The sequence below is a fragment of the Molossus molossus genome, unplaced genomic scaffold (assembly GCF_014108415.1).
Source record: "Molossus molossus isolate mMolMol1 unplaced genomic scaffold, mMolMol1.p scaffold_m16_p_2, whole genome shotgun sequence".
In the NCBI taxonomy this organism is placed as follows: Eukaryota; Metazoa; Chordata; class Mammalia; order Chiroptera; family Molossidae; genus Molossus; species Molossus molossus.
Genome location: NW_023425355.1, coordinates 125,632,432 through 125,654,651, shown reverse-complemented (window position 1 = coordinate 125,654,651; position 22,220 = coordinate 125,632,432). Strand labels below are relative to the sequence as shown.

Below are 22,220 nucleotides of genomic sequence, written 5' to 3'. Positions count from 1 at the left end.
GTGTTCCTTTAACATCGATGTCTCTCTCTCTCTCTCTCTCTCTCTCTCTCTCTCTCTCTTCCTCTCTCTCCCTCCCACCTTTTCTGAACAAAAAATGGAAAAATGTCCTCAGGTGAGGATAAAAAAAAAAAGAAGCAAAATGTATAAAAAAATAAATAAAATAAAAGTAATGAGTGATTGAGCTGGAATATGAACCTCTACAGTTGGTCTTAGAGCTCCAGTTCTTAACTCTACATGGGCAATAATAATAAATTTTAAAAGCCTGATGTTTGATATAAAGAGAGGTGTGATAAAACCTTTAAGCAACAGAAATCAGTAGTATGAGGAGAAAGAAAACCTAAGACTCATGAATTTAAAAGATTAACATGTAAGTTTCAAAATTAGAATTCACTGATTTATGTCTTAGAAAAGTCTGTTCTTTAAGAATTCTACCATGTTGTACAAATATCAGTATTATTCCAAAATCTGAATATTTTTCTAAGAAACATTTGGAGTGTGTCCCAAGGTAGTTAATGGCTTAACTTTGATAATTATTTTTTCTAGAAAAATATCTTAAAATGAGCCTTGGAAGAGCATGCTCTGGTCTGTACTGGAGTAAAATTAATAAATAATGCATGAGCAATATTTCTGGGAAATCTGAAGATGATTTTTTTCCCACTTGGTTGTGAAGCTCAAGCTAAAATTTAACATGCTGTCTTTTCTCTCAAAGCTGTTTCTTTTTCAGTATTTTCCATGCTGAAATATTGACTCTACCTTTCACATACTTATATGAGCAAAATTCTTCATCTTGTATGTCTCTCTCTTTCCTTTGCTCCTTCAGTGTCCCATTGATTCTGTATCTTAAATATATTTTGAACACAATTTCTCATTTCTGTCTCAACGGGCATTGCCTTTGTTGGAACTGCCATCTTCATGCTGAATGAATGCAGTTGGTTTCTAATTTGTCTCATTGCACTTACTCTTCTTTCTAGTCCAATCCATTTTTCTCACTCAAATCAGAAAAAAATAAATTTTTTCAAAAACACAATTTTATTATTTCCCAACACAAAGTCCAAACACTTTGGCCTGGCTAACATGACTTTTAGTCTGGCTCTTGCATACCTCTCTAGTCTCAGTTCCAGCTGTTCCACTATAACTGCTTTATAATCCAGCCACACCAAATTATTTGCAATTCCTGAAACATGTCAAGTTGTTTCATGCCTTCAAGCCTTTGTGCATACTAATCCATGAAATAGCCTCTCTGAATACTGTTTATGTCTTATTCATTCTTTAAGAAAACTAAGTATCACAATTTATGAAGCTTCTTGCTTCTTTCTTTGACACTGCTGTGGTAATACATGGGTCTTTGTAGTACCTATCACATTGAATTTCAGCTATTTACTTGTATTTCACTTCTCCTGGACTGTGAGTGGCTGAGGGTAGGGGATATGTCTTATCATTCTAGCAAATTCCCTGAAACATTCTCTCAGGACTTATTCAGGCTACTGATTGCCTTTGTTTAATTATTAATGGTTTCACCCATTAATTATTTTAGATCTACTTTTAGACTACATATTATACAAAGCTAACAAAAATACATTCAATAATTCTAAATTATGATTTTGTGGAAAATTTGTTTCCCAATATAAAGCTGAATAATTTATTGGAAAGGAAAACTTTGTTTTTCTCTTCTATTTCTCAACACTTCTGATACAAGATGTGTGGGGTTTTGCCCACACTAAGCAATTCTGCAACACCAACTGGATGTCCCACAATTCAATTCAGTTCTGACACTATCAACCTGGAGTTAGCATCAGATAAAGGGCTCAGTTCCCCACAATTGCCCCCCTACAATTCAGATGCCAATTGCAAGTCCAGGTTGTCACCTGCGCCTTTCACTGACCAGCTGCAAATCAGAGATTTCCACAACCCCTCCTGAGATTCAGTTATTTGCTAGAATGGCTCACAGAACTCAGGAGAACAGTTTACTTACTATTGTTGATTTATTACAAAAGGTAATTCAGTGATACAAATGAATAGCCAGATGGAAGAGATGTGTAGGGCAAGGTATGAGGGAAGAGGCACAGAGCTTCCATGCTCTCTCTGGGTTTGCCATACTTCTAAAATCTCCATATGTTCAAGAACCCTGAAGCTCATTAAATCATTTTGTTCAAGAGTTTTTATAGAATTTAATCTCTAGCACCTGCCCTCTTCCCTGAAGGTCAGTGGGTGGGGATTAATGTTCTAACCCTCTGATCACTTATTCATTCTGTTTGACCAGCCACATCCTGAAGCTATCTAGGGTCTCTGCCCTAAATCAGCTTATTAGCATACATTCAGTTGTCATTAAAAGGTGGGGGGGTCTTAATGAATAACAAAAGGCACTTTTGTCACTCAGGAAATTTTAAGAGTTTTAAGAGATCTCTGCCAGGAACCTGGGACACATATCAAATATATTTTTTATGATACCATAACTAGCTATGTGCTGGCCATTCTCATTATGTCATATTAGCATTAAAAAAAGATAAGAATCTAAATCAAGTTGCTGTTTAAACATCAAAACATCCTGACTGAATAAGAAGGAGGATTTGGGGGCTGTGGTTCATGTGCACCAATGCAGAGCAGAGAGGAACTAGTATCACTGAGATCCTATGGCAGGCCAAACAAACTTTTGCTTAGTATCACATTTAGTACTCAAGTAAGTGTTGTCCCTACAATCTACCTGAGAGGTTCAGAGGAATTGTTGAATGAGTTGCCCAAAATTGCAAAGGTAATAAGCAATGAAACTCAAATGCAGGAATTTGATGGCTGAGTACACAAATAAGTCATTGGGCACACGGCAAATAAGTTGTCTTTACAAAACCTTGCATCTGGTGTTTTAATTCTTTCTTTATTCTTACTGCCTGGCACCATACAGGATACATTATTGGTGTTCATTATTGGTATCCAGAGACAGAAATAGCAAAAAGAAATGGTTCAATTTATTAGAAAATTTCCTCTGGTCCCAATTATTTAAAGAGATTTCTGAACATGATTTCTCTTCTCATGTATTCTAAGTTATATACCTATTTTTGGGAATCAGCAAAGAGTAAAAGGAGACACTGATTTAATGAAATGATTCTGTAGCATCTACAGGATGGAGTTGTCCTTACATAATACATTAGAATGTTCTTCTGTATGACAACCCAAATGGATATGGGTCTAACCCAAATGGATATGGGTCTGTAAAGAGAGTGACTTCGCAATGCTTTTATCTAATACTGTCTTCTGCCCAGACTCATTGATAACCTCTCTTCTTACCAAGACAACCAGTACTATAAGAATTGAGCAGGCTTTTTTCTGTTTTTTTTTTTTTTTTTTCCATTAAGTTTAATAGGTCAGTATTTTTCTACTTCTCTGTTGAGTTTGCCAATTTTGCATAAGCTCAGGTTTCACAAAAATCTCTGTTAACACTTTTTCAAACCAAGCTTGTATATAATACAAAAATAACTTTCCAATAATGAAAAGTATACAAATGATTCCAAGCATTGTTTAGCTGTTTAGCTGGGTGACAAGAGAGAGCCCTGTGGAATAACTCACAATGCCATAACATTGTAACATTAATCAATCAGTGGAGTTTTTACTTCTCTCTTTCTCTCTCTCTCTCAACACACTGCCTTGGCAGAACTTGCTTTTTATTCACACCAGGTTTAGGCTACCATATTTATTCTGCTTCCTTACAGAAACTCCACTTATTGTATGAAAGTATCCATCTCGCTGACAGTGGGTGAAAATGACACTGGACTCTGCTACAATTCCAAGATGAAGTACTTTGATAAAGCTGAACTTAGCAAAAGCAAGGAAATTTCATGCCGTGACATAGAAGATTTTTTACTACCAACCAGAGAACCTGAGATCCTATGGTATAAGGTATGGACTGTGAATAATGTTAATTGCTTATATATAGATAATGCATATTTTGCTCTTTGACCGATTGGATAAACTATTTTAGTGGATGTGATACAATTCAGCTCTGCCTTCCTAAAATACTACAGTAAGTTGTGTTATTCATTTTAAGTTTTCAAACAAGTGGCTAGTTAATATTTGTATCAGTAGTCCATTGTAATAAGCTGATGTGTTTATATCTACTTTATACCTACAGTGTCTTCAAGTTTATTATAATCTGCATTGATAATTTCAGAAACTAAAACTAAAGGTCATTTCAGAGCTCTTCGTGTAAGCAGTCCAAAATGTCCCCAAACAAGAAGAGAAAGATTGTTTTGCTTCTGTGATAAAATGGTATACTAGTTTTATTGAGATGTTCTGTTTAAAGGAAGTATCTTTGTGCATATTCTAATCCTTTTCATATACAAGCATACATGGTTTCAAAAATAACATCGTGTTGTAACCCAGGAGATCGACCAAACTCAGACGCTGAGATGGGGTTTAATAAAAGGAGTTTATTGAGCTAAGTCCACAGGCACCTGCAGTATATCTCACAGAGGAGTAACTGCGGCCCCGGAGAGCTAAAATGGCTCCTTTCTATAGCATTTTGTAAGGGGGGTGCTACGTGTAAGCAAGCATGTTACAGAAGCTAATTTAGCGGTTAGTTAATTACCTGTTACTCAGTTTCCCAGACATCTCTAAGGTCAAGATGTTTTCAATAGATTATTCCTGGCGCCGAGCCCAGGATTACTCAAGGGTTAGTTATTACCCTGGGGTTAGCAATTACTCAGGGGCTAGTTAGTGAAGAATGTTCTTCAGTAGATGAGTAACTGATAACCCCTTTGGTCGTCGTGAAGGCCTCTGGAAGTTTAGGTCAATGGCACTGAGTTATAACATTCCCCACTTCTTCTGGTGAATTAATCAAATCCTTGATTCATATTAGTCATCGATCAGGGGTAAGTGTTGGTAATGTTGCTGTTGGGCTAGTACCATAAGCTTAATTGGTTGGACCCGCTCCTTGACAAATGCAGTGATTCTGTTAAGGATGATAAGTCCGCAGGCTAAGGCTATGAATAAGAGGAGGAGTGGACCCACTAAAGCTGTGAGTAGGGTGGTCAGCCAGGGAGACCAATTGAACATACTCTCATACCATGAGGTGGAGGTAAGTTCTTCTCTCTCTCTCTATCTCGTAATCGCTTTTGCAGCTCTTGCATAGATTGTCTGATGATACCTGAGTGGTTAGCATAGAAACAACAGGTCTCTCCTAGGGCAGCACAGAGGCCTCCCTGTTTGGGAAAGATCAGATATAGACCTCTGCGATTTTGGAGGGCCCCTTCGGCTAGGGAGTCAACATGTTTTTCAAGGTATTTGACTTGGGTTTGGAGCAATTCTATATCGCGGGAGAACGTGGCTGACAGATCACGAAGGGCAAGGTCATTCTTAATGAGGGCTGTCGCCCCTAGGGCAGCGGAGCCGGCAATACCAAGGGTAGCCAGTACAGGGATCAGAATGGGTATACATTTCTGGAGTCTAGAATGATAGTCTGAGGCTCGAAAATGGGCTGCACCTGTGGGTCCTGCATATAGGTATACCTGGGGAACTATATAGATAACACAAAGATCTAAATGATTTCCGGGGCGAATGCAACGGTGGATACCTGATAAGCATGCAAACCAAGTCCCGCTAGGTGCAATCAGAGTCCATGAGGGTGAGCCTTCGGCTCGCAGAGAGGTGTTGGTCAGGCAGTTGTCCTTGTATGGCGAAGCTTGGAGGTCAAGGTTTCCAAGGATGAAGCAGGTCCCCTGTCCTTGAAGATCTCCTAGGGTGAGCTTGCCGGCTCGGGCACAGTTGGCTAGGGTTCCTTCCCCAGGTGAGTCTGGTTTGGTTCATGGGTGCAAGAGTACCCGTGGCATTTGCCCCAATACCCACATAGTAGGGTGGTGCTGGATCTACACAGAGCCAGCAGTCTTTGGTGGTGTTAGGTTGAGAACAATTTAAGAGGGAGAAAACAGAATCTAACATGGTTAGAAGCGAGTTGCTAAAGGAATTGAGGGGGTGTGGCGTTGGCACCTGAGGGGACCCAGAAGCTGGAGCTGTTGTCCTATTCCGGCTCTCTAGAGACTCTGTGGGTGTTACTGGGTTGAAGCCGTGGGGGTAGACCCCCGGCAGGGTTGGGCAGGTCCCTCCAAGAAGGAACCCAGGGAAGTCGCTGGATGGTGAATAAGGTACCAATGTCGTATCCAGTGAGATATAGTCTCAATCCCCATGTTTTTCCAGTGAGCCAGGCTGAGTTTAGGGGCTGTTTTATAGTAATAGTGGTGGGGTTACAAGTTTGGTTCTTGCAAGTAGGGTCTATTCCATCTTGTCCCTTGTGGGTATGGGGTGTGCGGTCCCGCAGGAGGGTTATATCATCATCATTGCCGCCCCCTGGTGACCATCCGAGGGTCTCACAACCCCAGGCCTTACAATAAAATTCTCCTGGTCCACCACATGTAGCCCTCATATGCCTGGGGAATGGGTTCTCGGGACAACCATAATGCTGAGTGCTCCATAGGACATGGTTAAGGTATCCCAGGTTACAGACTGAAGTTTTACTTGCTGAGCCAAAGAGAGTTATTGGTTGGGTTGTGTGGAGAGAACCAAATTCTCCATGACAGAGGTTGTCATCGAAGAATTGTGAAAAGTCAATCTTAAGGGTTACCTAGGAGGTTTGGAAGGTTTCATTGACGGCTAGCCTAGAGCCATCTCTAGTCCTGGTGAGGATCCAGGTATGTTTAGTTGGAATGCTGCAGAGGGTAGGGACCCATAACAAACTCAAGAGGATGCAGTAAACTTGAGTTTTAGAGGGTCTGTGGGATCCTTGAAAAGAGCCCATTTCTTTGGGATCTGATCAGGTTGTGCTTTCTTTACCTGGATGTGGTGAATCCACGGTCTCTTATTAGACACCTTAAAGGCTGTGGGGGTTGTCAGAATTACCAAGTGGGGCCCATCTCAGGTAGGTTCGAGGGTTTCCTTGTTAAACTTTTTGATCCAAATCCAGTCACCAGGCTCAATGTCCAGTGGGGGTGGTTCTGCTTCAGTGGGTTGTTTTCTTTCCTTGGCTGAGAGGCGGGCCTCTCTTCTGATGACTTCGATGGCCTGCAAAGACTTGAGAAGCCCCTGGTTAGATAATTCGCCTATGTGGTCATAGTGAATCTTAGGGATAATAGGTGGTGGTCTCCCATAGATGATTTCATAAGGGATAAGGTTCTTGAGATATGGGGTGCCTCGGGTGCGCAACAGAGCAAACGGCCAGAGGTTTACCCAATTATCACCGGTTTCAATCTTAAGTTTGGTAATAGTCTCCTTAAGAGTTCTATTCATTCTCTCTACCTGACCTGAGTTTTGGGGGTCTATAGGCACAATGTAATTTCCAGCCTATTCTGAGAGTTTCTGCTATTAATTTGGAAATTTTGGCTATGAAATCCGGCCCATTGTCTGACCCCAGTACTAAGGGCAGGCCAAATCTAGGAATGATCCCAGTTAGGAGATGTCTGGCAGCTATGTTAGCAGTCTCATGCCTTGTGGCAAAAGCCTCAGTCCATCCTGAGTAGGTGTCAACAAAAACTAGTAAGTACTTAAATCCAAATTTGCTGGTTGAGATCTCAGTAAAATCAAGTTTCCAATGCTCACCTGGTTCATGCCCTCTGATTCGGACCCCAAGTCCATGGGGTCTGGGAGGTCCTGGATTTACCTGTGCACAGGCAGAACATCGGGTAACCTCCGAAGTTGCTATAGTCTTGAGATCTGGAATATAGAAGTGTCTACTGACTAGAGAGATTAATTTAGATGTGCCTAGGTGAGTACTATAGTGGAGATCTCTAATGAGAGCAATTCCCAAGGCTTTGGGGAGAAGTAGTTGGCAATCCCTTCCTTAGCCTTTTGGGGAATTGGGTATTGTCTGACTTGAATGGGAGTAGCAGTGCTGGCCAATTGCACAATGATAGGGGGCTGGTGAGAGGCTAGCCCATATGTCAGGAATCTGTATGGCTAATTTAGTCAAGACATCCTGTGAGTTACTTTCCCCTGTGGGAGGTGACATTTCCTCTTGAAGGAGATATTCCTCAGAAAGGGGTACTATAACCATGATGGTGGAAGGTTGTTGTTTCCCTAGGCTTAGAGTTGTGCTATTGTCTTGAAAAGTTATAGTTGCTTTCAGCTTTCTTAGCAGGTCTCTGCCAAGCAATGGGTAGGGGCAGTCGGGCATTACTAGGAAGGAGTGAGTGATAGTGCCCTTCCTGAGATCAGTGATTCTGGCCTTAGTCCATGGGTATGCTTTTGGCTTTCCTGTTGCCCCTATAATCGATGTCTTTTGGGAGGAGAGCTTTCCAGAGGCCTGCTGCAGGACCGAATAGGTGGCCCCCGTGTCGACAAGGAAGTCAGTTTGTTTTCCCTCGATCATCAGGGTTATCGTGGGTTCCTGGGGGCCTAAATTGATGGAACCCTGACCCCCCTAATCTTCCTCAGTCTCTAGGAGTAAGCGTGCAGGGGTTTCTTGTGCTTTTCTTGCCATTAGCTTGGGGCAATCTTTTTTCCAGTGTCCCATAGCCTTGCAGAAGGTGCATTGATTTTTCTTAAGTTGGGGTCTACCTTTAGATGGTTCCTTATTCCCCTGATAGGTGGTTAGTGGTCCCTTGTTAGGGGTTGCCAGCAAGATTCAAGACAGTTGCCTAGTTTGCTCCTTAATGGGCTCCTCCCGGTTCTGAAAAACTTTCTGAGCTAGTTCAAGTAACTCACTTCTATTCTTTCCCTCAAAGCCTTCTAATTTCTGCAGTTTCTTTCTGATGTCTGGGGTTGACTGTGAGACGAAGGCCATGTTGACCATCCGTCTATTCCCATCTGCATCCGGGTCTAAGGGGGTATAAGTTCTGTAGGCCTCTAATAATCTTTCTAAAAAGGCCGTGGGAGACTCGTCCTTCCCTTGCATAGTGGCTGCTACTTTTGCTAAATTGGTGGGTTTCTTAGCAGCGCCCCTTAGACCCCTGAGGAGGTTTCGGTGATAAGTGCGTAACCTCTGCATCCCCTCCCCAGTGTTTGGATCTCATTCTGGGGGTCGTTGAGGCAGTTCATCATCTAAGTCCTCAGGGCTAGCGTCATCCCCGACCACAGCCTTAATTGCCTCAGTGCGTATCCTCTCCCTCTCCTCTGAGGTGAACAAAGTTTGTAAGATCTGTTGACAATCATCCCAAGTGGGTTGGTGGGTCCGGAATACAGACTCCAATAAACTTATCAGAGCTTGTGGTTGCTCCAAGAAAGGGGGGTTTTGTTGTTTCCAATTATATAAATCGCTAGTTGAAAAAGGGATATAGATCATTCGTGCCGGGCCCATAGAGCCGGGCGCAGCGGGCACCTCTCGTAATGGGAGCTTCGGGACTGAGGTGTCCGGTTCCCAGGCCGGTTGATAAAAGGTGCCGTCAGTGTATGTGAGGGACTCAAAAGTCTGGCGTCAGCCAGGCCTGGGGCTCTTGCCTGAGGCTCGTCTGAGGGTGCCATTGCCTTCCTGCCCGAGGTGTTTCCCGCATAAGGCGGGGGCATCATTACTTCTAGGAGCGATTCCTCAGGATTCCCTGGAAGGACCGGATATAACCAGGGTTTGGGTGCTTTCCCAGGGGATTCTGGTTGGCTCTCCTTGGTTGCCCCCCGCGGTCGCTCCTTTGGGGCTGCAACCATGATGGTATGGTTTCCTACCTTAGCTTTCATTCCCTTTTGGGGCTTCTCCCTTCCGCATTTTGTTATATAGGGAGGCTTGTCTAATACTATGTCAATCCAGACATCTATATATACCCGTTGATCTGGGTGAGGGACCCGATAGACAACCGAACGCATGGCGAAGAGGAGGTTAGGGTCAAAACTCCCCTCCGAGGGCCATTCCACCCCAAGGTTGGCCACTCTAGTTCACATAGCGTCCTCAGGAAGCCGGGGTCTGCTGGCTTCCCGTAATTACAGGACCTTTTGAGAAAATCGGAAAAGTTAGAGAGCAGACATTTAAGGGGGGTCGGTTTCCTGGATGGTCCTTGGCCCATGGCGTCTCTCCTGAAAGTGAAACAGTTAGAGCAGAAAGAGAGGCTGAACATACAAGAACACGAAATCAGAAGACAAACAAGAACAATCACTGAGGCTAGTCTCACACCCTCACGGAACACACACACCTTCAAAGTGAAGTACCTAGGCTTCCAAAATCAGAAGTCAGCATCCTGACTCTGATTAGAGGCAGACAGTGTGCGGCGTCCCGCCTGTACAGCCTCGCCAAATGCTCCGGAGCCAAAGACACAGAGAAACAAATGGATCGATCCACTTACCAAGACCACGTGGCGCGAAGACCCTAAGCTGAATCTGGCCGCAGCCAGAAGATCAAATTTGTAGAGGCGAGGATGTAGGCACCTCGCCTTGTGCCTGAGGAGGTCGAACCCTCTTAGAGGGGGACCTCGAGGTGATCTCGCTGGGGCCTCCAAATGTTGTAACCCAGGAGATCGACCAAACTCAGACGCCGAGATGGGGTTTAATAAAAGGAGTTTATTGAGCTAAGTCTGCAGGCACCTGCAGTATGTCTCACATAGGAGTTAACTGCGGCCCCGGAGAGCTAAAATGGCTCCTTTCTATAGCATTTTGTAAGGGGGATGCTACTTGTAAGCAAGCATGTTACAGAAGCAGAATTTAGCGGTTAGTTAACTACCTGTTACTCAGTTTCCCAGACATCTCTAAGGTCAAGATGTTTTCAATAGATTATTCCTGGCGCTGAGCCCAGGATTACTCAAGGGTTAGTTATTACCCCGGGGTTAGCGATTACTCAGGGGCTAGTTAGTGAAGAATGTTCTTCAGTAGATGAGTAACTGACAACCCCTTTGGTTGTCGTGAAGGCCTCTGGGAGTTTAGGTCAATGGCACTGTTATAACAATCTGATGAAAAATTATAACATTATAAAAATAGTGTTAGATTAACTTTTTTTAAAAAGCGAAAGAAACTTCAGACTTATACAGAATAAATCAACCCAGTCCTTCCTAGCATATCATTATAGACTTGCACTGAATTTTAAGATTTGAACATAGTCTTCAGTGCATTTCTGTCATAAACTATATTTTTGTTATTGAATATATTCAAAACTATATAGTATAGATGCTATTAACATATTTCTGAAATATTTTATCCATGGTTTAAAGATTCCTAGTGTAAAATTTGCTTTGTCCAACTTACTGGATTAGGAATTTAGGAAGCTGGATCTTTTAGTAACTATATCCACTAATGTCAGTGTACAGAACATTAGCCCTATGGTTGATTAATCAAGAATTCATAACTTGTTTGAAATGAAACAAGAAACAATTCTTGAAAAATTGTTAAAGGATTTTGCCAAAGTTAGCAATGTCCCTCTCTGAGTAAAGCTTAATTTTGATTCTTGATAGTAAGCAATGGAAGATTCAGAACAGCAAGGGAACTGTTGAAATAGTTTTGTACTTTTCCCTTGAATTTCTATCTTGGTCAATGTTAAACAACCATCAAATGTTGGCCCTGCTGATTTTTGTTCCTGTGCAGATGAGTTGAATTTTTTCCCCCTTTTTAAGTTGTATAAATATTTCTCATCCTGATTCTCTGTGATTTGCCTGTTTTCCACAGGCAGATTCTGAGCAAGTCCTAAAGATTGCTTTGAAGGAGAGAGGTATTTGGGAAGTTTTACCTAAGGTTTCTAAGAACAAATATTTTTGGGTACTGATATGTATACATTCAGCTTCTAGATATGTAATTTATTTGCTGTTTTGCTAATAAGTCAATCTTAAGATTAACGCACCTCTTCTCACTTTTTACAAGCAGTATGTCAAAATTTGCTGAAATCTTAGAAATTATGTGCGTGCACATACAGTCAAACACTCAGATTTTAAAAAATTGTTTATTTTATTGATTTTTAGAGAGAAAGAAAAGGAGAGGGAAAGAGAGATAGAAACATTGATGAGGGAGAACATCGACTGGCCACCTTCTGTATGCCCTTCACTGGGAATTTAGCCCACAACCTGGGCATGTGCCCTGACCAGGAACTGAACCTCTTGGTGCATGGGTCGATGCTCAACCACTGAGCCACACTGGCTGGGAACACTCAGATTTTTTAATGGCTGGCCTCACATTGGTTATTTAGTCATGTTTCCACTATCACTCCAATCATTGCAACCTTAAGCTATAAAGACCATAACTAGTGGAGTGATGGGTGGAGATGCAGTATATGTAGAATTTAAAAGTCTTATAACGATTCAGATTATTTTCCCTTAGCCAAGGAGATATATGTTCCATACATTCAATGCACAGTTTATGCAATTTTCAAGCTTGTACAATTAATATGAGGATAAAAATGTATATTTTGGTCTGAAATAACTAGATAATTCTCCCCCAATTATACAAAGGCACTAAGCCATATTTGGTCTGCAAAAATTTGATTTTGCAATACATTTTTTTAGCAATAACATTACCTCTAAATAGTGTCAAAGGGTTTAAATCTATTTTATCCTCATTCCATTGATTTGAAACCTGGCTAGAAGAAATAGATTTCTGTTTTGGCAAAAACAAAAATCTCCTGCGCCAACATCATTATAATCCAAAGCTTAATTCAGAGACCATAATTTAGTTGACCCATAAACAATGAAAACAGATATTTGTTGAACTATAAAGAACTTTCATATAAATATTGTCCATTTCTTTCATGGATTATCGAATGTACATGCTGTGAAGAGATGAAACTATTTCTAAAACAAAAATTAAAATATTGAAATAAAAGCATTTTTATTTATAGAATTACTTTTCCTACTTTTCACTAAATTTATTCTTTTGTATTTTATTATCAATACCAAGGTGGTTAATTTCTCAATCATCAAATATGAATATTTGCTTCCAAAAATGGTATCAGAAGTAATCTTAACAAATGTCCCTTTTTATACCTAATAAATTAACATATCTGATTTAGAGATAATAGTTGTAGATGTTAATAAAGCAACTCTTGCTAAAAGTACTTTTTAAAAAAATTGAGATGAGCTCTGGCCGGTTTGGCTCAGTGGTTGGAGCATCAGCCTGCAGACCAGAGAGTCCCAGGTTCGGTTCCTGCTAGGGGCTTGTACCAAAAAAAAAAAAAAAGTTGAGATGCCTGATTTTTCAGGAATGTGAAAAAGGTATGAAAATCTTTAGCATTAATTCCAAACTATTAAGCCTTTTTAAAATATAATTTTAGAAGGTTTTAGTTTAGTTATTTTAAATATTTTCTTTAGTTGCTATGTAAATAATTGATAAATATAAATACTATATACATAATACAGTATTTAGGTACTTTATAAGTAGTATAGTATTTTTATAAATAGTGTAAAAATATTTAAATACTATATGCATTACAAAAATATTATTTCTTTATGCAGGAATGTAGGACAAAAGCATGGAGGCCAAGTATTGTATTCAAAAGAGACACTCTACTTATAAGAGAAGTCAGAGAAGATGACATTGGAAACTATACATGTGAATTAAAATATGGAGGCTTTGTTGTGAGAAGGACCACTGAATTAACTGTTACAGGTAAGCACATTGTTTACTATTTCATTTTCAAGTAATGAAACTAACATCTGAGGTTTTGATTTTGTGCTGCATGTTTATTTTTTTAAAATCTATGCAATGAAAGAGGTACTTAACCAAATGCTAAGTGGATACCTATAGGCGAAATGTATTCCTCCTTACTTTTAAATCATCTTGCACTTCAATTCATTTGAAAGGCTAAATAAAACATGCTTTCAGAATTATAGAAATGTTAGCTTTCAAAAGTACTTGAAATAATGAGTTTATAGTTTCAGAAAATTATACTTATGTTTTTTTATGGTATAATTTTCAGAAATCTTTCTAGAGTGTTGAAATGGAATATAAGAAATAAGTCTTTGTCTTCCTGTCTTGCTCCAAATTAGAAAAAATATTTTATTTATTTATCACTCTATAAATCTAACGTGTTCTCATGAACTTGAGAATAACATCATTTCAGATGAAATAACTGAGTAATTATGTGAGATGCAATGCATGGAGTCATTCCATATTTGTTTGTGAAGGTAGAAGGTCATGAAGAAAACAATCACATCACTATCTATAATCAATGAATCTATAACTTACTAGTCTCATAATCTTGTTTGAAGCACTGCAATCTTCAGAACATCATTTTCCTTATATATAATATGGCAATGATAAATTTTGCCTTGTTTACTTCAAAGGGTATTTGCAAGGATCAAAAGAGGTAAGGTAAAATATATGGAATCAATTTGAAAAATAAAGAATAATATCCAAATGTGCATCATTTTTACATCATGAGATAGATATATTGTCTTTATACCCTGTTTTACCTTATGGTGTACTTCTCTAAAAGTGCTTCCAAGGGGAAGAAACAATATTAAGAAGTTAAAGACATTGTTCTCATCTTATTGAGAGGATTTTTCTTGGTGACTTTCTTGTGCAATCGTATTTATGAAACATATTAAAAAGTATAAAAAGTATATCAGATACTTCAAAGAGATTTTTATTTGTGTGTTGACTCATATAAGATAGTTTTCTTGCATATGAAAAGTCTTTTGTAGTAATCCCCTTCATCTTATAATAATCATCTTTTTTAAAATCTTGAATTCTGATATATTTTTACTTAAAAACTAAGTCTGGTTTCATGAAACTTTTTTGGTGAATAGTAATTATCCTATCCAAAATAAAATGTAGTTAAATAAGTAAGATAATGTTTGGTAATGCCTTTGATAAATATTAGACCTAGTAAATAACTGATGCTTGCAATATGTTACACCTAAATAATAGACACACATTCAATCTTGCATTATGTACCTATGATATGCACATCTATAATTTACTCTCGTTTGGTTTTTAGTTCTGCTGTGTGTAATAAGTTTCTCTATAGAGAATTAAAATGAACATTTACTCACTTTACCTCCCTATCTGTGTAACAGAACAGTGAAAAATGTAACTGTATTTGAGTTTCTTTACAATAGATATCGACTTTTTATTATTTTTTTCTCAATCTATACTGAAGTAGCTTTTCCAAGGAGTATGTATTGAGATGAAGGAATTTAAAAATATGTTGCACAAGCATATATTCTGAAAATAAAAGAGAATGCGTTTTTAGTCTTTATTCTTTGGAGGGTATAACTAATCCTTGGTAAGCACATCTTTTCCCTTTCTTGAAATACTAGGATACTAAACCACTATCAAGTAAAAGGAGATTGAAAAACAATCTCCTGGAGACTGAAAACTGGGTCCCAAATGGCAAGACAACTTAAGTGAGACTATTTTGTATAACCAATAATAGAATTTTTTTCTCCTAGATACTACCCAGAGCTACTATATTTTTCAAACTTAATTTTCCCCAAAATATCTCCAATTTTATACAAAAAGGAGGAATACTTATTTCTTGATATCCAAGAGGAAATTAGTGAAAGTCTTAAAAAATTTATATACATATATGCATAGGTGAAGGCCTGGGATTGAGCAGGGGTAGGAGGAGGGAGGCTAAGTGGAGAAAAATTGGGGGACATTTGTAATACTGTCAACAATAAAGAAAGAGAGAGAAAAAAGAAAGTTTTCATTCAACCGATTATTGTGAATACCTCTAAAATAAATAGGCTTACCTGTGACATTAATTTAGACAAATAAATAATAAAACAAAATTTGACTATGTATGAAATTTTGGGTGAGTGGGAGAGTTGCATGCCCTAGAGTTAAAACAGTATCATTGGAATGCATTTTAGGTATTAACAAGTCTATTGATGAGATATATTTATGCATAACATTGCTATTCATGCTGTGACACTATAACAAACACATTTACTTTGCCTGTGCCCAAATTAAAGAACAATTCTTAGAACCCAAATTGTATCTCTCAGTAAAATAACAAAGGTGAGCAGTTCTCTGAATGATAATCATTGTTTTGTACCTTAATTTTTCTGCATATCATATTGTACTTAATGTAAATAATATGCAAAATATGATATTTAGTTTTAGTATATCTACCATAGCTGATAATAAACAAATATTTTGAAGTGCGTTAGAATGTTTCTTTAAAATGAAAAAAAAGAAAGAATCATATATGAAGAGAAAAGGATGTTTTTGGATCAACTGGCTAACTGTGCAGGCAATATTTTTAGCTTTTATGGGAGATCTTTTACTTATTAAAGTGTATGCGTTCACTTAGATTCAGGAAAACAATAATAAACCAACCCAGCACTTTTGGCATAGTTTAACCATTTTAAAATATTAAAAATTTTAAGATACTTCAGCATCATCTCCATTCTTTACTCTCTTCTCTATGCCTCAGCCACATTGAAGTTTGTATTGTTCTCCAAATATTCTGCAGCTAACACCTTCCTCATGGTGTGCTCCTTCTGACATCGTTTTCCCCACATTGTCACAGGACTGATTCCGACTCTTTCTTCTTGTTTTTTTTTTTCTTTTTTCTTCAATTACCACTTACATTTTCACTCTTTTTCCAAGGTGCAGCTACAATGTTACCTCTCTTTTGAGGCTTGTAGTTTTTCATGACTTTATAGTACTTTTAGTACTTATTTCAGCACTTACCACTTTACATTGGAACTGTTGGTTGACACTCCTGTTTGTCCCCAAGAATGTGAGCTACTCAGAGTCAAGAGCAATGTATACTTTTTAAGTAAATATTTTATTTTAGAACATTTTTTAAAAAATCATTTTTTATATTTTTCAATTAAAGTTGGCATACAATATTATATTTGTTTCTGGTGTACACACCAGTGATTAGACATTATAAAACTTATTTAGTGATCATCCCCCCCATAATCTCATACCCACCTGGCACCACACATAGTTATTAGAATATTATTGACTATATTCCCTATGCTGTAATTTACACCCCAAGACTACAACTATACCTACTAATTTGTACTTCAAAATCTCTTCACCTTTTCACCCATCCTCCCCATTCCCCCTCTCATCTGGCTACTGTCTCAATGTTCCCTGTATCTAGGGGTCTGCTTCTGTTCTTCTTGTTTGTTTATTTTTATTTTTAGATTCAATATATATATATATATTTTATTTTTTTGTTGTTCATATTTATTTTATTTTCTTGTTCATATTTATTGTTCATATTTTTAATGGCTTCAACAAGATAGAAATTTATTTAATTTTCATGTTAAAGTCTAAAGGTAACTGGTTCATATTTTTTATCTTTTTATTTCTTATTAAAGAACACTCTTTAACATTTCATGAAATACTGGTTTGATGGTGCTGAATTCCTTGAGCTTTTTCTTGTCTGCAAAGCTCTGTATCGAGCCTTCAATTTTAAATGATTTGTAGGTCCTTGCTTTTCATCACTTTGAATATTTTCCCGCTTCCTCCTGGCCTGCAAAGTTTCTGTTGAGAAATCAGCTGAAAGTCTTGTGGGTGCTCCCTTGTAGGTAACTAACTGCTTTTCAGATACTCTCTTTGTCTTTGACCTTTTACATTTTAATTATGATGTGTCTTTAAAAAACACACACACAAAAAAATAGTAGAGATTCCATATATCCCACAACCAGCTTCCCCTATTATTAACATCTAATATTAGCATTGTTATAATCAATGAACTAATATGGATACATTATTATTACCTAAATCCATAATTTATTTATATGTCCATAGTTTTTAGTTAATATTCCTTTTCTGTTCCAGGATTCCATCCAGGATAGCATATTACATTTAGTTGTCATGTCTCCTTAGGTTCCTTTAGGCTGTGACTGTTTCTGACTTTCCTTGTTTTTTTATGATTGTGACACATGCTTATTTGTGGACCGTGCAGCATGCTTCAGGATCATCTTTTGTATCTCCTGTTTCTGTCCAAGAATCAGTTTTTTGTTGCAAAGAGCCCTCATTGTTTTTTTGTTGTTGTTGTTGTTGTTGTTATTTTGTTTGTTTGTTTTTTAAGTGGAGAATGGTGCTAGAATCTAAGACCTGAATATTGGAAGTACTTGCTGCTGGGGTATAGTTACTTCTAAAACTTCTCAGTTGACAGAGAAGGAAATATGTGTATACTAACTCAGGTATATACATATATCTATAAATATTTATATATGTAACCATCTGCATCTATGTTTAACTAAATATGAGTTCATACTGATTTCTCCAACTCTATCCATTACCATTGGGAACATTGTGTCTTCCTGTCCAATAGTGAGAAACCTGGTTCCTGTGATCTGCCAATCATTTATTTAATTATTCACTTTTAATGTAAATGTGAAATGAAATCTAATTGTTAATCTGTCCTCCTGTGAGAAACAGCTTTATTAACCAGAGAATAGTATTTATATATATTTTCTTTAGCCTTTTATCTTACAAACTCCACTCATTTTCAGTGTTACTTAAGTTAGTATCTTTTCTCTCTATCCCCTTCAGTGAGGTTGTCTCACATGGTTGTAATATAGTTAGATTGTTTTATCACATTCTGCATTCCACCCTGGGATCTTCCATCCTCCTAAATAATGTCTTTAAAATAATTGTATACATTAAACTTTATAGAGGGGAGAATAATTTTTTCTACCCTGTGAGTTCTTGGCTGAGATCCCCTGCAATATAAAACAGATTAAAAAGAGAAAAACAAACACAAGTTTATTAACATGTACCTCATATATACATGGAAGAGACCCAGAAAAACTGAGTACCTCTTTGAGATGGCCCAAGCCACCACCTTAAATACCAACTAAGTAAAAAAAAAAAAAAAAAATCGGGGCCAGTTATGAGAGGTTACCAGGAAAAGCACAGTAAACAAGGGTATGTCTAAGTCTGTGCCTTCTCCATTGATCAGAGCTTCTAGAGATTTAGAGTCATCCTCTTCTTCCCAGTACAGAGAGGGAGACATTTTTACAAATAGAGATTTCCTTTATAAATGTAAATTTTCCTATAAAGTACTAATTCCTTTGTTTTCAGAGCTTTTCCTATATCTGCAGTTTCTCAAAATAATCAGTTCAAAATAATCCTTATATCAAAAAGACATATTTTGAAGTGGCATACTCTGCTACCTTATATCCACCTTTGAAACTTCCCCTAAAATTTTCACAGTTCAGAAGATGTGTTCCTTGAACATCTCAACGAACCAGTTTTTGTCCTGGGAATAGTTTAATTCCAGAGGTGGTGCTACATGTGAGCTCCCAAAATTACGCCTATATGGTGTGAGCAATCATGTATTTAATAAGAGGCATTTCTATGGAAACACAAGAAAAACAAAGGTTAGCAATTAGAGTAGACTATAAACCCAGTTTCTGAGTCCCAAAGGAAGCCAACTGAGATTCCTAGATATTGGGCTCAAAGAATTGTTTTGTTTGTTTGTTTGTTTGTTTATTTTTGTGGTAGAATATAGGTAATGAAATTTACCATTTTATATGTACATTTCAGTGGTATTAAGTACATTTACATTTTTGTGCAACTATTGCCACCATCCATCTCTATAACTTTTAAATCTTTCCATACTGAAACTCTGTACCCATTAAACAGTAACTCCAAATTCCCTCCTCCCACCAACCTTGGAAACAACCACCCTATTTTTCTGTAACTATGAATCTGATCATTCTAGATACCTTATATAAATGGAATTATAAAATATTTGTCCATTTGTGTCTAACTTATTTCACTTAGCAGTCTTCAAAGTTGATCTCTGAGAGCTTCTTTCTTTCTATCACCGAATAATATTTTATTGTATGCTTGTACCAGAGTTTGTCTATTAAATTTGTTGAATGGTACATCTTGGGTGCTTCCAGTTGGGGGAGATTATGGATAAAGTTACTATATACATTCTCATGCAGGTTTTATATGGGTATAAGTTTTCAAATCAGCTGTGTAAATACCTATGAATGTAATTCCTAGAGTGTATGGTAAGATTATATTTAGTTTGATAAGAAGCTACCAAATTATCTTCTAAAATAGCTGCACCATTTTGCATTTTCATCAGCGATGAATGGAGAATTCTACTTGTTCTGCATCCTTTCATCAATAGGAACTCTGTTGTTTAGATTTTTATCATCCCAATGGGTTTGTAGTGGTATCTTCTTGTTGTTTTAATTGCCAACTTCCTAATAATAAATGATTTTGAGACTATTATATATGCTTATTTGCCTTATGTATAACTTCTTTGGTCTAGCATCTGTTCAGATATTTTACCCACTTTTAATTGGAATGTGTTTTTCTTAATGCTCAGTTTTAAGAATTATTTGTATATTTCTGATACATGCCCTTTATCAAACATATGGGTTTTACAAATATTTTATTGTAGTGTAGCTTTCATTTTGGTGTTCTTAACAGTGACTTTCACAGAGCAGAGTTGTAGGTTTTTATTTCAGAATTTTCTTATTTTCTAATATATAGACTCAATTTTATAAATTCCTTCTAAACACAGCCTTTGCTGCAGCAAACACATTTTGATAAGTTGCATATTTATTTGTCTCAAAATACGTTTAATTTCTTTTGAGAAATCTACTTTCACCCATGTGTTATTTTAAAATGTGTTAATTTTTAAACATTTGTTGATTTCCAGCTTTTTGTTGCTGTTGTTGTTATTGGCTTCTAGTTTATTTCCAGTGTGATCTGAGCGCATATTTTGTAAGATTTCAATTTTTAAAAATATGTTGCCCAGCTAGTGTGGCTCAGTGGTTGAGCATTGACTCATGCTGCACCAGAAGGTCTCTGGTTCAATTACCAGTCAGGGTAGATGCCTGGGTTGGGGGCTTGATCCCTGGCGGGGTGTGTGCAGGAAGCAGCAGATCCATGTTGCTGTTTCTCTCTCATTGATGTTTCTATCTTCCTCTACCTTCCTCTATATCTAAAATCAATAAAAAACATACTTTAAAAAATTGCCAAAGTGTTTTTATGACATAACATGTGAACTTTCTTGATGAATGTCCCATTAGAGCTTTAGAAGAATGCTCTTGTTGGATGGAGTATTCTTGAAATGTCAATTAAATTAAGTTTACTTATAGTGTTGTTCAAGCCAACTATATGCTTACTGATTTTCTGCTTGCTTGATCTTTCAATTAATGAAAGTAGAGTGTTAAAATCTGTAACTATAGTAGTAGATTTGCCTATTCTTTCTTTCAATTCTGTAAGTTTTTGCCTAAAATTTGTATTCTCTTTTGTTAAGGGTTGTTATGTCTGCTTGGAGATTTGATCTCTTTGTCATTATGTGATGTCTCTCTTTATCCATGACTATTTTCCCTAGCTGAAGTTGGCTTTGTCTGAGATTAAAATACCTAGCTTTCTTTTGATTAGGGTTAGCATGGTGTATCTTTCTTTATCACTTTACTTTTAACCTATCTAGTTTTTATATTTAAAATTATGATTGGATCATGATTTTTTTAAATCTCCTTTGGCAGTCTTAGTGTTTTAACTAGTACATTTAGACCATTTATATTTCAAGTGATTACTGAAATTGTTGGATTACGCTTTCTTTCACCTCTCTTTTTTTTCTTTTTCTGGTTTTGATTGAATATTTTATATGGTTCCATTGTATCTCTCATTTCTTATTATCAACTTCACTTGTTTAATTTTTTTTCTGGTTGCTCTGGATATTTCAATACTTATCTCAGATCACCTTCAAAAAACACTATACCATTTTGTGTGTAGTACAGGTACCATATTACAGAGTATTACCAGTTTCTTCCTCTGATCACTTACAACATTGCTGTCAGTTCTTTCACTTACCCAGCTTTCATAATCATCCAATAAACTATGAATACTTTAAAAATAGATATGTTTTAGATGAATTTATAATAAGATAAATAAAATATTTTATTTTACTCTTAATTACTCTTTCTCTGTCATGCTTATTTTCCATATGTAGATTCAAATTTTTAGCCTATATATTTTCCTCTGCCTTAAAAACTTATTTAAATATTTCTTGCATTGAAGCTCTGGTGGTGATGATTTCGTTTTCTTTGTCAGAGAGTGCCTTTATTTTTCTTTCCTTTTAAAGGATAATTCTGCTGAACGTAGAATTATAGATTGATGCTTGATGCTCACTGCTTTAAATATTCCACTCCACTCTCTTCTTACTTGAATGTTTTTTGACAAGAAGTTCACTCCGATTCTTACTCTTGTTCTTCCATAGATATGATTTTTTCCCCTGTGTTCTTTCAATATTTTCTATTTGTTTGTATTTTTCTGCAGTCTTAATTGATATGTCTAGGTGTAGTGATGTTATTTATTCTGATTGGTGTTTTCTTGGTTTCATGGATTTCTAGTTTGCTCTCTCTGATTAATTTTGAAAATTCCATGGCCATGATTATTTC

General features: G+C 37.2%; 1 protein-coding gene across 1 annotated transcript in view; it reads left to right on the top strand.

Annotated features, from left to right (window-relative positions):
• The window catches only part of IL1RAPL1 (interleukin 1 receptor accessory protein like 1), a 1,471,712-nt gene that overhangs the window by 833,669 nt on the left and 615,823 nt on the right, over positions 1-22,220 (top strand). The window contains exons 4-5 of the mRNA XM_036270755.1: positions 3,702-3,888; positions 13,326-13,479. Of these exons, the coding sequence (XP_036126648.1) occupies positions 3,702-3,888; positions 13,326-13,479 (341 nt within the window). The remainder of the gene's footprint in view (positions 1-3,701; positions 3,889-13,325; positions 13,480-22,220) is intronic.